General features: G+C 37.8%; 1 protein-coding gene across 1 annotated transcript in view; it reads right to left on the reverse strand.

Annotated features, from left to right (window-relative positions):
• Positions 1–3329: 3329 nt before the first annotated feature.
• UMAD1 (UBAP1-MVB12-associated (UMA) domain containing 1) overlaps positions 3330–14682 on the reverse strand; it is a 275271-nt gene continuing 263918 nt past the window's right edge. Inside the window, exon 6 of the mRNA XM_070368863.1 lies at positions 3330–3487. Coding sequence (XP_070224964.1) covers positions 3478–3487 — 10 coding nt within the window. The 3' untranslated portion in view covers positions 3330–3477. The remainder of the gene's footprint in view (positions 3488–14682) is intronic.

The raw sequence follows: 14682 nt of genomic DNA on the forward strand, positions 1-14682 counted from the left end.
TTAGAACATCTTTCTACCCACTCCCCCGAACCTCCAGATTGTGTCGGCTGCTCCTGTGCCTGTCACCATCCACCACCATCACATTCTCATTGCAGTCTGGGCCGCACCTTCTGTAGCTCTCCAACACACTTTATTTTTTTTAATGTTATTGGTGTATAGTTGATTTACAATATTGTGTTAGTTTCAGGTGTACAGCTTAGTAATTCAGTTATACATATATTCATACTTTTTCAGATTCTTTTCCCATATAGGCTACTACAGAATATTGAGTAGAGTTCCCTGTGCTATACAGAAGGTCCTTGTTGGTTATCTATTTTATATATATGGTGTGAGTGTATATTAATCCCAAGCTCTTAATTTATCCCCTGCCCATGTTTCCCCTTTGGTAACCATAAGTTTGTTTTTGAATCTGTGAGTCTGTTTCAGGTTTTGTAAATAAGATCACTTATATCATTTTTAAAAAAGTAGTTTCCACATATGAGTGCTATCATATGATATGTGTCTTTGTCTGACTTACTTCACTTATGATAATCTCTAAGTTCATCCATGTTGCTGCAAATGACATTATTTTGTTCTTTCTTTATGGCTAATATTCCCTCATATATAGGTACTGCATCTTCTTTATCCATGCATCTATTGATGGACATTTGGGTTGCTTTCATGTCCTGGCTATTGTAAACAGTGCTGAAATGAGCATTGGCGTGCATGTATCTATTTGAGTTATGGTTTCAACACACTTTAAATTCTTTGTTCAATGTCTGTTTTCCCAATAAGAGTGCCTAATATTTATTAAGTACTTCCTATGTGTAAGGCATCTTTATATATACTATTTCATTTTAATCTTTACAACAACTATGAGGTAGGTTCTATTATTACCCTAGCTTTATAAGTAAAGAAGCTGAAGGCCACATAGCTAGTGAAGGATAAATTAAAACTGGAACCTAAGCAGTCTGTATCCAGAGCCCATGTGTAACCATGATTAATATGCTTCAGTGAAGCAATAAACTCCGTAAGGGCAGAGGCCAGATCTTATACCCCCAGAGCCTAACACAGGATTGGCACATAGTAGGGGCCAACAAGGACTTGCTGATATACTTAATGCAGTGCCAGCTCCTAGAGTGGCCTATGGTCCACCACATTCTTCCCCTCCTCTACCTCTCTAGACTTTTCTCCCAGTGGGCCTGTCCCCTTTTCCCCATGCCCCATCTCCTAGCCATATAAGCAGTTCCCTGTACAGGCCATGGTGGTTCACACTTCTGCCTTTTGTCTGTTCATTATGTTATTTCCCTCATTTGCTCATCCATTCATTCACTCACTCACCATGCATCTGTTTACTGAATACCCACTGAAGGCTCTGTGTGTGTGCACGTGCGTGCGTGTGTGTTCAGTCACTTCAGTGCTGTCAGACTCTTTGCAACCCTATGTATGTTTGTATCCCACCAGGCTCCTCTCTCCATGGTGATTCTCCAGGCAAGAATACTGGAGTGGGTCGCCATGCCCTCCTCCAGGGGATCTTCCTGACCCAGGGATCAAACCCGAGTTTCTTACGTCTCCTGCACTGGCAAGTGGGTTCTTTACCACTAGCACCACCTGGGAAGCCCTAGGCAGTGAGAAAAGTCCTGTGATAGGCTATGCAACACTAAAAAGGATGTCTAAATGAGACTGGGGAGTCAAGAAAGGCTCCCAAGAGACGTAACATTGAAATTGTGTCAAAGGCTGCATGGCAGAGCTGCACGGCAAGCCCCTGTTTACCTTCAGGACTCTGCTCTGTCTCTTCCATCACTCTCTTCATGGCAGAGCATTCAGGGATTTTGTACCGCATGTCTTTAGAGGACTGCTCGTCCTGTCAGTGAGGTCCTCTTACTCTCTCTGTGTATCATCTCAGCACATGAGCTCCTGACACAGAAGAGACACCCAATAAAGCACCGATGAACGAACAAGTAACATCATGGTTCTTTTAGTGAAAACATTCCTCTTAAATTCATTGTACAACTCTGTGCGTTTACCTGAAACCATAGAATTTGGGTTCATTTACAGAATAGCAATAGTCAAAGCTATGGTTTTTCCAGTAGTCATGTATGGATATGAGAGTTGGATCATAAAGAAGGCTGAGAGCCAAAGAGCTGATGCTTTTGAACTGTGGTGTTGGAGAAGACTGTTGAGGGTCCCTTGGACAACAAGGAGATCCAACCAATCAATCCTAAAGGAAATTAACCCTGAATATTCATTGGAAGGACTGATGCTGAAACTGAAGCTCCAGTACTTTGGCCACCTGATGTGAAGAGCTGATTCATTGGAAAAGACCTTGATGCTGGGAAAGATTGAGGACAAGAGGAGAAGGGGACAACAGAGGATGAAATGGTTAGAAGGCACCCTTGACTCAATGGGCATGAGTTTGAGCAAGCTCTGGGAGATAGTGAAGGACAGGGAGGCCTGGCATGTTGCAGTCCATGGGGTGGCAAAGAGTTGGGCATGACTGAGCAACTGAACAACAGCAACAATAGAATAGACATTTTCTTAACATACAAATAAAAGAATTTGGGGACCACTGGCACCTGGCAACATGGTATCATTTTAGACACAGATATATGAACTCCATGAAAACACTTCTGTAAATTCACATATACACACAGCCATATGGTTTTGTCAAATTTGTGAGTCTAATACCTTGAGGAGAGAATTCACACTGTCAGGCACATTCTCCTGAAAGCTCTGGATACTCGAGAATATTACATGACAGAATGTTAGTACATTTTATGGAAGGCAAGATGATCCTCACGATTCTCCCATCAATGAGAAAGACTTTCTCATTATTGAAATGGGCCCTAAATGTTAGGCAGTTAATGTATTTTGTGCATGTGTGAAAAAAAAAATGATGCCGTTATACATCCTGGACTAACATCAAAGCACACATCTGTCACACTGTTCTTTTTGGGTTTGTCATATACAGGGCTCTTTAAAAATTGTAATGAGATGCAAACTTACCCCAGTGTCCCCTTCTCTACTTAATATATGCGGGACTGCGATGACTCTCTGGGGACAAAGCTCTTATAGGAATTGTTGAGGATGACACCTGGCATTCTGCAGTCCTGTGTCTCTTTGAATGTATTACATTGAGCTACCACTTTCTCTCTCAGGATGAGTTATCTCACCTGCCAAATCAGTAGGCTGGACTAGAGCAGGGGTCAGCAAACCTTTTTGGTAAAGGGTGAAATAGTAAATGTTTTGGCCCTTGAATCACATGGTCTGTGTTGCAACCACTTAACTCCATCACTGAAGAGTGGAAGCAGTCATCCAAATACGTAAACAAACAGGCATGCCTACTCGCCAATAAAATTTTATTTACAAAAATGGTGGGCCAGATTTGGGCAGCGGGTCAAAGTCACAGATGCCTGGACTAGTTGAATTCTAGCATCCCTTTTAAGCTTTTTTTCTGCCATGGTGTTTGGTTTCAGTCATCCCAGGAGAGATCAGAATTCAGGGACAGCTGAGAAAAAAAGAGAAGCACACTTTAAGAAATCATTGGCTGGATGAGATGACTATATTTGACTTATCTTTTCACTTGAAATCTTTTAACTTTGTAGCATAATGCCCTATTATATTTAGCAATTACAGTGCCATCACAAAGTAAAATGTAAAACCATTATTCCTTGAAAAGAGAAAAGGCTTGTGGTATGAAATGATGCATGCAAGGAGTGTGGGTGATAATTTACTCATATAATCATTTCTATTTCAGTTCTATGGCAAGTATTTCTGGAGATGGCTCACACAGCAAGGAGATCTTTAAAGATGTGCACACCATAATTAACCTTTTTATACACTCTGATAGAAATATCAATAGTCTTTTCTCTGGTAGCAGTTTTAACTTTACTTATGGTCTATGGAATGGTTTGAATTAAAGAATGACGATTATAAGGGAAAAAAAAAACCTTTATATACCTTGAGCTTAAAACAAAACATGCATATTCTTCCCATTACTTTTATTTCATAGTTAAGTTCTAGACAATGAAAACTCTGTTTCTTTTTTCTCCCTGGCAGGGGAGATTAGATAACTTACTGGCTAGTACTTCTGTAGCACATAGATCAGTGATTCCCTAAGCATGGTCTCTGGACCAGCAGCAGCCTTACTAGGGACTTAGGAATGCAAATCCTCCAGCCCTCCCCCAGACCTACTGAGGTTGGGGCCCAGGAGTCTGTATTTTAACAGACCCTCTAAGTGATTCTGATGCCCAATCAAGTTTAAGAACTACCGGCATAGATGATAACTTTCTAGAAACAAAAGTTAAAGGGAAGACTTGACCTCATGCAAACAGCAGAAAGACCCTAGAGTAGGCACACTCAAAAAGTGCAGAATAAGGACAATAAGGCTAGCGTATATTACAGGCTTCCCCCATGGCTCAGTGGGTAAAGAATTTGCCTGCAATGCAGGAGACACAAGATACGCAGGTTTGATCCCAGGTCAGGAAGATCCCCTGGAGAAGGAAATGGCAACCCACTCCAGTCTTCTTGCCTGGAGAATCCCATGGACAGAGGAGCCTGGCAGGCTACGGGGTCACTAAGAGTTGGATATGACTGAGTGAATAAGCATACATACAAATAAATTACAGGAAGAAAGAGTCTGGGAAAGAAAAACAAGAGAGATAGAACTTGGATGAGTAAGAACCAGAAAATCCCAGAGGTTCCATTTGCAGCTGAGGCTGAGCTCATAGACATCACCATCCCTTCCAGTCTCAAAGTCACCCATTCAACAACCCAGCCCATGATTGATGGGTGAGGACTATGCTAGGTGATGGGGACATGGGAATGAAGAAGATAACTATTCCTGTCTGTGAAGAGGTCATGGTCTTAGAGTGAAAATGAAAAGAAGCAGCTCCCCTGAGAATTTACAAGTACCTAATGGTCAACGTCAGAGGAGAAGCAGGATGGTGGGAGAGGAAAGACAAGGTGAAGAGAACAAAGATGAAAGAGGATAAATACAAGGATGAAAAGAATGAGCATCAAACAGTTTTCTTTGTGTTAGGGCTTTGAGGAAGCTGTCCTTCTAATCCCTCCCATGACTCAATGGCAAGTTCTGCTGTGACTTGGAGATACGGATCTCTAACAATTCTTGATGCCTCACTGGTCCACTGATCAGAACTGCAAAACTGCTACCAAGAGCCTTCCCTTCTCGTCCTTTATGATGCTTACAGCTGGCAAAAAAGCAAAAGTAACACAGACATGAAGAACGTTAAGTTATGTATGTCAAAAACAATATGCTCTTACTCCAACATTACCTGGTCATTCTTCTAGTTCTGTGGCATAGTGTTAATAAACTTAGAGCCTCATCTTAAAGTCGCCTTTAGGTTCACAAGGAGAGTGTTACAGATGAAAGCATGTTATTAGAAACTAACATCAAATCAAACATCATAGTGCTTTTAGCTTTAGATAATTTCTAAACGTCCCCTTGTCAAACAGACTCAGATGTTCTACAGAATGACTTTATTGTTTTATAGAATAATGTCTATTATTGTTTTAAAAAATTCAAGAAATACAGAAAGGTACAAAGGAAGAGGTAAATAATTTCCCAAAGTAAAGATTACTAAATTTGGTGAACAAATATAAATACAATGACAGGTAATTAGATATGGTTTGAGAAAGAGGGATCACACAATACCTGTTATCATTTGAAACCAAGTTTTTATTTTGGTATAATTTTAGATTTACAGAAACATTATAAGCATACTACAGAGTATTACCAGCTTCCTCTCCTTTTAACATATTCCATTACCGTGGTACATTTAACACATTTAAAAATCAACATTGATACATTATGATTACTTAAATTCAAGACTTTGTTTGAATTTTTTAAAATTTTATTTTATTTTTAAACTTTACAATATTGTATTAGTTTTGCCCAACATTGAAATGAATCCGCCACAGGTATACCCGTGCTCCCCATCCTGAACCCTCCTCCCTCCTCCCTCCCCATACCCTCCCTCTGGGCCGTCCCAGTGCACTAGCCCCAAGCATCCAGCATCGTGCATCGAACCTGGACTGGCGACTCGTCTCATACATGATATTACACATGTTTCAATGCCATTCTCCCAAAGCTCCCCACCCTCTCCCTCTCCCACAGAGTCCATAAGACTGTTCTATACATCAGAGTCTCTTTTACTGTCTCGTACACAGGGTTATTGTTACCATCTTTCTAAATTCCATATATATGCGTTAGTATACTGTATTGGTGTTTTTCTTCTGGCTTACTTCACTCTGTATAATAGGTTCCAGTTTCATCCACCACTTTGTTTGAATTTTGCAGTTTTTCCACTAATCTCTTCTTTCTGTTCCAAGTTTCACATTGCATTTACTTGTCAGGTATTCTATTAGTCAAGATTCTCCAGAGCAGCAGAACCAATAGGATATGTGCATATATTGCATAAGAAATAAATAATAATTATTTATTTAAAGAATTGGCTTGCTTGATTTTTTATTAATTTTTATTGGAGTACAGCTGCTTTACAATGTTGTGTTAGTTTTTGCTGTACAACAAAGTGAATCAGCTGTATGTTTACATATATCCCCCCTTTTGTGGATTTCCTTCCCATTTAGGTCACCACTGAGCACTGAGTAGAGTTCCCTGTGCTATACAGTAAGTTCTCATTAGGTATCTATTTTATATATATTAACAATATCAGTAGGGTATATACATCAATCCCAATCTCCAAATTCATCCCATAGCCCCCTTCCTCCTTTGTTCTCTACATCTGTATCTCCATTTCTGCTTTATAAATAAGATCCTCTATACCATTTTTCTAGATTCCACAAATATGTGTTAATATACAATATTTGTGTTTCTCTTTGACTTACTTCACTCTGACAGTCTCAAGGTCCATCCACATCTCTGCAAATGGCACAATTTCATTCCTTTTTATGACTGAGTAATATTCCATTCCAGTGTATATGTACCACGTCTTCTTTATCTAGTTATCTATCAATGGACACTTAGATTGTTTCCATACCATGGTTATTGTAAACAATGCTCCAGTGAACACTGGGGTGCATGTATCTTTTTGAATTATGGTTTTCTTTGGATATATGCCCAGGAGTGGATTGTTAGGTCATATGGTAGTTCTATTTTTAGTTTTTTATGGAACTTCCTTACTATTCTCTATAGAGACTTTATCAATGTACATTCCCACCAACAGTGTCAGAGGGTTCTTTTTTTCCTCCACACTGTCTCCAGCATTTACTTGTTCATTTTTTGATAATGGTCATTCTGACTGGTGTGACGTAATACCTCATGTAGCTTTGGTTTGCGTTTCCCTAACAATTAGTGATATCGAGCATCTTTTCATGTGTTTTTTTTGGCCATCTGTATGTCTTCTTTGAAGAAATGTCTAGGTCTTCTGCCCATTTTTTGATTGGATTGTTTGTTTTCTTGATATTGAGCTCCATGAGCTATTTATATATTTTGGAGATTAATCCCTTGTCAGTCGCTTTTCTTTGCAAATATTATCTCCCATTCTGAGGGCTGTCCTTTCATCTTTATGGTTTCATCTTTATGGTTTCCTTTGTTGTGAAAAAGCTTTTAAACATAAATAGTTCAATTTGTTTATTTTTGTTTTATTTTCATTTCTCCAGGAATTGGGTTAAAAAATATCTTGCCGTTATTTATATCAAAGAGTTTTCTGCCTGTGAATTTTCCTCTTTGAATTTTATAATGTCTGGCCTTACAGTTAGGTCTTTAATCCATTTTGAGTTTATTTTTCTGTATAATGTTAGACAGTGTTCTAATTTCATCCTTTTATATGTCCAGTTTTCCCAGTACCACTTATTGAATCTCTTAAATTTTTTATCCTAATTCTGTGAAAAATGCCATTGGTGATTTGATAGGGATTGCATTGAATCTGTAGATTGCTTTGGGTTAGTATAGTCATTTTTACAATATTGATTCTTCCAATACAAGAATGTGGTACTGATATGAACATGGTACTGATATATCTCTCTATCTATTTGTGTCATCCTTGATTTCTTTCATCAGTATCTTATAGTTTTCTGCATACAGATTTTTTTGCTCCTTCAGTTCAGTTCGGTGCAATTCAGTCACTCGGTCGTGTCCGACTCTTTGCACCCCATGGACTGCAGCACGCTAGGCTTCCCTGTCCATCACTAATTCTCTGAGCTTGCTCAAACTCATGTCCATTGAGTCTGTGATGCCATCTAACCATCTTACCCTCTGTTGTCACCTTCTCCTCCTGCCTTCAATCTTTCCCAGCATCAGGGTCTTTTCCAAAGAGTCAGTTCTTCACATCAGGTGGCCAAAGTATTGGAGTTTCAGTTTCAGCATCAGTCCTTCCAATGAATATTCAGGACTGATTTCCTTTAGGATGGACTGGTTGGATCTCCTTGCAGTCCAAGGGACTCTCAAGAGTCTTCTCCAGCACCACAGTTCAAAAGCATCAATTCTTTGGCACTCAGCCTTCTTTATGACCCAACTCTCACAACCATACATAGCGACTGCATAAGCCATAGCCTTGACGGGATGGACCTTTGTTGGCAAAGTAATGTCTCTGCTTTTTAATATGCTGTCTAGGTTGGTCATAGCTTTTCTTCCAAAGAGCAAGTGTCTTTTAATTTCATGGCTGCAGTCACCATATGCAGTGATTTTGGAGCCCAGAAAAATAAAGTCTCTCACTGTTCCATTGTTTCCCCATCTATTTGCCATGAATTGATGGGACCGGATGCCATGATCTTCATTTTCTGAATGTTGAGCTTTAAGACAACTTTTCACCCTCCTCTTTCACTTTCATTGAGAGGCTCTTTAGTTCTTCTTTGCTTTCTGCCATAAGGGTGGTATCATCTGTGTATCCAAAGTTATTGATATTTCTTCTGGTAATCTTGATTCCAGCTTGTGCTTCTTCCAGCCCAGGATTTCGCATGATGTACTCTGCATATAAGTTAAATAAGAGGGTGAAAATATACAGACTTGATGTACTCCTTTTCCAATTTGGAAGCAGTGTGTTGTTCCATGTCCAGTTCTAACTGTTGCTTCTTGATCTGCATATACGTTTGTCAGGAAGCAGGTAAGGTGGTCTGGTATTCCCATCTCTTTCAGAATTTTCCACAGTTTGTTGTAATCCACACAGTCAAAGGCTTTGGCATAGTCCTCCTTAGGTAGGTTTACTCCTAGGCATTTTATTACTTTTGTTATAAACAATCCCAATGGTAAATGGGATTGTTTCCTTAGTATCTCTTTCTGATCTTCTGTTGTTAGTGTATAGGAATGCAAGAGATTTCAGAGTATTAATTTTGTATCCTGCAACTTTACTAAATTCATTTGTTAGCTCTAGGAGTTTTCTGGTGGCCTCTTTAGGATTTTCTATGTGTAATATCATGTCATCTGAAAACAGTGACAGTTTTACTTCTTTTCCAAGTTGGATTTCTTTTATTTCTTTTTCTTCTCTGATTGCCATGGCCGGTACTTCCAAAACTATGGTGAAAATACAGGTGAGAGTAGATACACCCTTGTCTTGTTCCTGATCTTAGAGGAAATGCTTTCAGTTTTTCACCATTGAGAGTGATGTTTGCTATGGTCTGTCATGTGGCAGTTGTTTCGCTCTATGCTCACTTTATGAAGAATTTTTATCTTGAATGGGTGCTGAATTTTTCAAAAGCATTTTTGCATCTATTGAGAAGGTTGATGGTTTTTATTCTTCAATTTGTTAATATGGTGTATCACATTTATTTGCATATATTGAAGAATCCTTGCATCACTGAGATAAATCCCACTTGATCGTGGTGTATTTAATGTGTTGTTGAATTCTGTTTGATAGTATTTTGTTGAGAATTTCTGCATCTATGTTCACCAGTGATACTGGTCTATAATTTCCTTTTTCTGTGATATCTTTGTCTAATTTTGGTATCAGGGTGATGGTGGCCTTGTAGAATGAGTATGAGACTGTTACTCCCTTTGCAACTTCTTGAAAAAATTTGAGGATAGGTGTTATATCTTCTCTAAATGTTTGATAGAATTTGCCTGGTCATTTGATAGAATGGTCAGAAGTCATCTGGTTCTGGACTTTTGTTTGTTGGAAGATTTTTAATCACAGTTTCAATTTTATTGCTTGTGATTTATCTGTTCAGATTTTCTATTTCTTCCTGGTTCAGTATTGGAAAGTTTTATTTTTCTAAGAGTTTATCCATTTATTACAATTTATCCATGTTATTGGCATGTAGTGGCTTGTAGTAGTATCTTAGGATCTTTTGTCTTACTGTGGGGTCAGTTGTAACTTCTTTTTCATTTCTAATTTTATTGATCTGAGTTCTCTCCTTTTTTCCTTGATGAGTTTAGGTAAATGTTTACATCACTTTGTTTATCTTCTCAAAGAACCAGCTTTTAGTTTCATTGATCTTTGGTATTTTTCTCTTGTTTCTATTTCATTTATTTCTGCCCTGATCTTTATTTCTTTCCTTCTAGTAACTTTGGCTTTGTTTACTTTTCTTTGTCGAGTTACTTTCTATGTAAAGGTTAGCTTGTTCATTTGAGAATTTTCTTGTTTCTTAAAGTAGGATTTTATTGCTCTGAACTTGCCTCTCAGAACTGCTTTTGCTGCATCCCACAGGTTTTGTTTTCATTATCATTTGTTCTAAGTATTTTTTAAAATTTCCTTTTTGATTTCTTTGGTGACTCTTTTTTTTTTAGTAGCGATATTATTTAGCCTCCATGTGTTTGCCTTTTTTTTTTTTTTTTTTTTTTTTTTTCCTGTAATTGATTTCTAATCTCACAGCATTTTGGTCAGAAAATATGCTTGATATGATTTCAATTTCCTTAAATTTAGATGTTATCTATCCTGGAGAATGTTCTGTGTACGCTTGAAGAAAGTGTATTCTGTTTTTTGCTTTTTTTTTTGGTTGGAATGTCCTATAAATACCCACTAAGTCTATCTGGTATAATGTGTAATTTAAAGTTTGGGTTTCCTTATTAATTTTCTGCCTGGATGGTCTATGCATGGGATCACCCATAAGTGTGTAAGTAGTGCTCAGGTACCTCACTATTATTGTGTTACTGTCAATTTCCCCTTTTATGGCTATTAGCATTTGCATAATATATTGAGGTGCTCTTATGTTGGGTGCATAAATATTTACAATTTTTATATTCTTGGATCGAATCCTTGATCATTACGTAGTGTCCTTCTCTGTCTCTCGTAATTGTCTTTACTTTAAAGTTTAGTTTGTCTATGGCTCACTTGATTTTGGAGGCTAAGAAGTCCTAAGATTTGCATTTAGCCAGCTAGAGACTTAGGGTAACCCGTGTGTAGTCTCACTCTGAAAGCAATAAGCTGAAGCCCCAGGACAACCTGATGTTTCAGTTCAAGTCCAAAAACTAGAGAAAACAAAAACAAAAACGATGTTCCAGAGCTCAAATCAGTGAAGCAAAAGGAGTTCCTCCTTATTCAACCTTTTCGTGCTGTTCATATTTTCAATTTATTGGATGAGGCTCACCCACATTAGGAAGGGCAGGCTGCTTTGCTCAGTCTTACCATTGAAAGGTTAATTACATTCAGTAATACCTTCACAGACATACCCAGAATAATATTTGATCAAAAGTCTGGACATCCTGTGACCCAGTCAAGTTGACACACATTAACCACCACAGGTACACATACTATCTGTAATAGATTCATTTTTATTATTAACATTATTTAAACTTCCTGTTAGATCATTTCTTTTTTTTTAAATTTTATTTTATTTTTAAAGTTTACAATATTGTATTAGTTTTGCCAAATATCAAAATGAATCTGCCACAGGTATACCCGTGCTCCCCATCCTGAACCCTCCTCCCTCCTCCCTCCCCATACCCTCCCTCTGGGTCATCCCAGTGCACCAGCCCCAAGCGTCCAGTATCGTGCATCGAACCTGGACTGGCGACTTGTTTCATACATGATGTTATACATGTTTCAATGCCATTCTCCCAAATCTCCCCACCCTCTCCCTCTCCCACAGAATCCATAAGACTGATCTATACATCAGTGTCTCTTTTGCTGTCTCATACACAGGGTTATTGTTACCATCTTTCTAAATTCCATATATATGTGTTAGTATACTGTATTGGTGTTTTTCTTTCTGGCTTACTTCACTCTGTATAATAGGTTCCAGTTTCATCCACCTCATTAGAACTGAATCAAATGTATTCTTTTTAATGGCTGAGTAATACTCCATTGTGTATATGTACCACAGCTTTCTTATCCATTCATCTGCTGATGGGCATCTAGGTTGCTTCCATGTCCTGGCTATTATAAACAGTGCTGTGATGAACATTTCTTAAAATGCTTATGGTAAACAGACAGCTCTCTAACTTCCCCTACTCATTAGTTCAACTGGATACTTTCCAAGAGTCAACTGTATTTGAACCCAAACCTTTAAAATAATATAACTTCATTGAATTTTATGAAAAAAATGATAAAAATACCAATGCAAAAAAGAATGAATCATTGTTTCATAAAGACTAGACTGAGCATCCGGAAGACTAGGTAAATGTAGGGTTATTCAAAACTTGCTTTAAGTTTAGCTGGTAAACTATTGGGAGGTAGCAGAGGATCACAGAGGGGAGGATGCAGCACTCAGGTTCTCTCCCAATGTTTTTCGGTTCTTGTTTCATTTTAAAGAAATCGAAACTGAAAATCCTGGAGAGTTTGTTATTAGTGTAGTTCATGCAAAAAAGATGGCCAGGGGGAATTCCGGTCAGGCAACTGCACTCAAAGAAAAGATCTTGGCCCCAAATCAAAAGATTGGCAAATGGCTATATATGTTATATAAATATATTAAAATATGCATTTAGGGAAGATAAAATAGTTCCAAAGATAAAGAGTGTGATAGTTGTACAATGATATGAATATGTTTGTGTCATAGAATTGTACACTTAAAAATGCATAATACATTAAACTTGATATTATCCATTTTTTATCACACTCAGAAATATTAAATATGAAAACTAGGTTTATTTTTTCATATTCTGTGTTTCAACAAGTTTTGTTAAACTTACAAATGATTATATTTGTAAGAGGGCTTATTCTGTATTAAGTTGACTTTTATTTTAATTCAGTAGAAGAAAGGGATAACAATGTGAAATTGAATGATTTGATGTAAAGAATCCCTTCTGTGATTTTTCAGTAAGGAGACCTTAAATCTCCAACATTGCTCTAAATTTGAAGAAAAAAGTGTTATAAAAAAACCTATAAGAGGTGAGAGTAGTGTTTCTCAATCTAATGCAGTGCCAAGTTCTTAGGATACTTTTAGAAATGCAAGGACATGTTTTTGGTGGTCACAATAACTGGCGTTTAGTGACTGGGCTGCAGAGATGCCAAACATCTTACAGTGCACAGAACCTTCATAATATCAAAGACACGCCCCTGCCAAAAGTCACTAGTTACTCAGTCATCAGTACTGAGGTAGAGTCAATATAGTTTTAAAAGTATACTTGTTTTGCATCCTATCTGTTGACTTTCTTAAGAAATTTGAAGAAAGAGACACTAGTTTGCTTTCTCTCACCTCACTCCTTCTAACCTTACTTTTGATTAGTTTTACTATTCTGTACAGTGCTTGGGTTTATAACACTCATCTCCTGTTCTGAAACCATCAAACAGTTGTTTACTCTTGATCCTCTTTTAAATAATTTAGTGCTCAACACCAGAGCTTTTCATGGCCTGGCTTCTCTATTTCTGCACTCTTTACTTTGATTCATCTACTTGGTTGCCTTGAGTTTGCCATACAATATATATTTTCTTTAATTAGAGTATCATTGATTTTCAATGTTGTGTGTCAGGTTACATATCATGCAATAGTTTTAAATTTTTATTCCAAGAAAAGCTCATGGATTTTTATTTCTTTATGTTCTTTCATTTTATTATCTGTTTGCATTTATTTTAGGAGGTAACTTGATTGGGTTTAAACCTTTCAAGTCATGCATTCATTTCCTCAGAGTTTTATAGACACTGCTGCACTGTCTGTGGTTTTGAGAGTGGGGTGGGAAAATAAAATTTGAAATTTAGTCACTCAGTCACGTCTGACTCTTTGCGACCCCGTGCACTGTAGCCCTTCAGGCTCCTCTGTTCATGGAATTCACCAGGCAAGAACACTGGATTTGGTTGCCATTTCCTTCTCCAATACCTGTATTATCATTTTAAAGATTTTTAAGTTTTATTATAAGTAGAACATTAGATTCAAAGAGTAAATATAAAATATGTAAATTATAGATAATCAAAATGAAAAACTTTTAAATAATCAGTCAAGAACCAAAACAATCACCAATATGCATCTGCCTATGGATTCCTCCTCTGTTCCATTTCCTTCTCTTCCCCCTGAGGGAGCAACTTTCCTGTATGTTTATCCTGCCTTTGCAATATTCCAAATAGTTTTATCATATATGTGCATATCCATAAGTAATAAGGGCTTCCCAGGTGGCCCTAGTGGTAAAGAACCTGCCCGCCAATGCAGGAAATGTAAGAGACTGGAGTTTGATCCCTGAGTTGGGAGATCCCCTAGAGAAGGAAATGGCAACCCACTCCAGTATTCTTGCCTGGAGAATCCCATGGACAGAGGAGCCTGGCAGGCTTCAGGCCGCAGGGTCACAAAGACTTGGAAGCAACTTAGCATGCATGCATAAATAATGTATTATTTCACTATGCCTTTTAAAATTTCACTTAA

The sequence above is a fragment of the Bos mutus genome, chromosome 4, assembly GCF_027580195.1.
Source record: "Bos mutus isolate GX-2022 chromosome 4, NWIPB_WYAK_1.1, whole genome shotgun sequence".
NCBI classification, from domain to species: Eukaryota; Metazoa; Chordata; class Mammalia; order Artiodactyla; family Bovidae; genus Bos; species Bos mutus.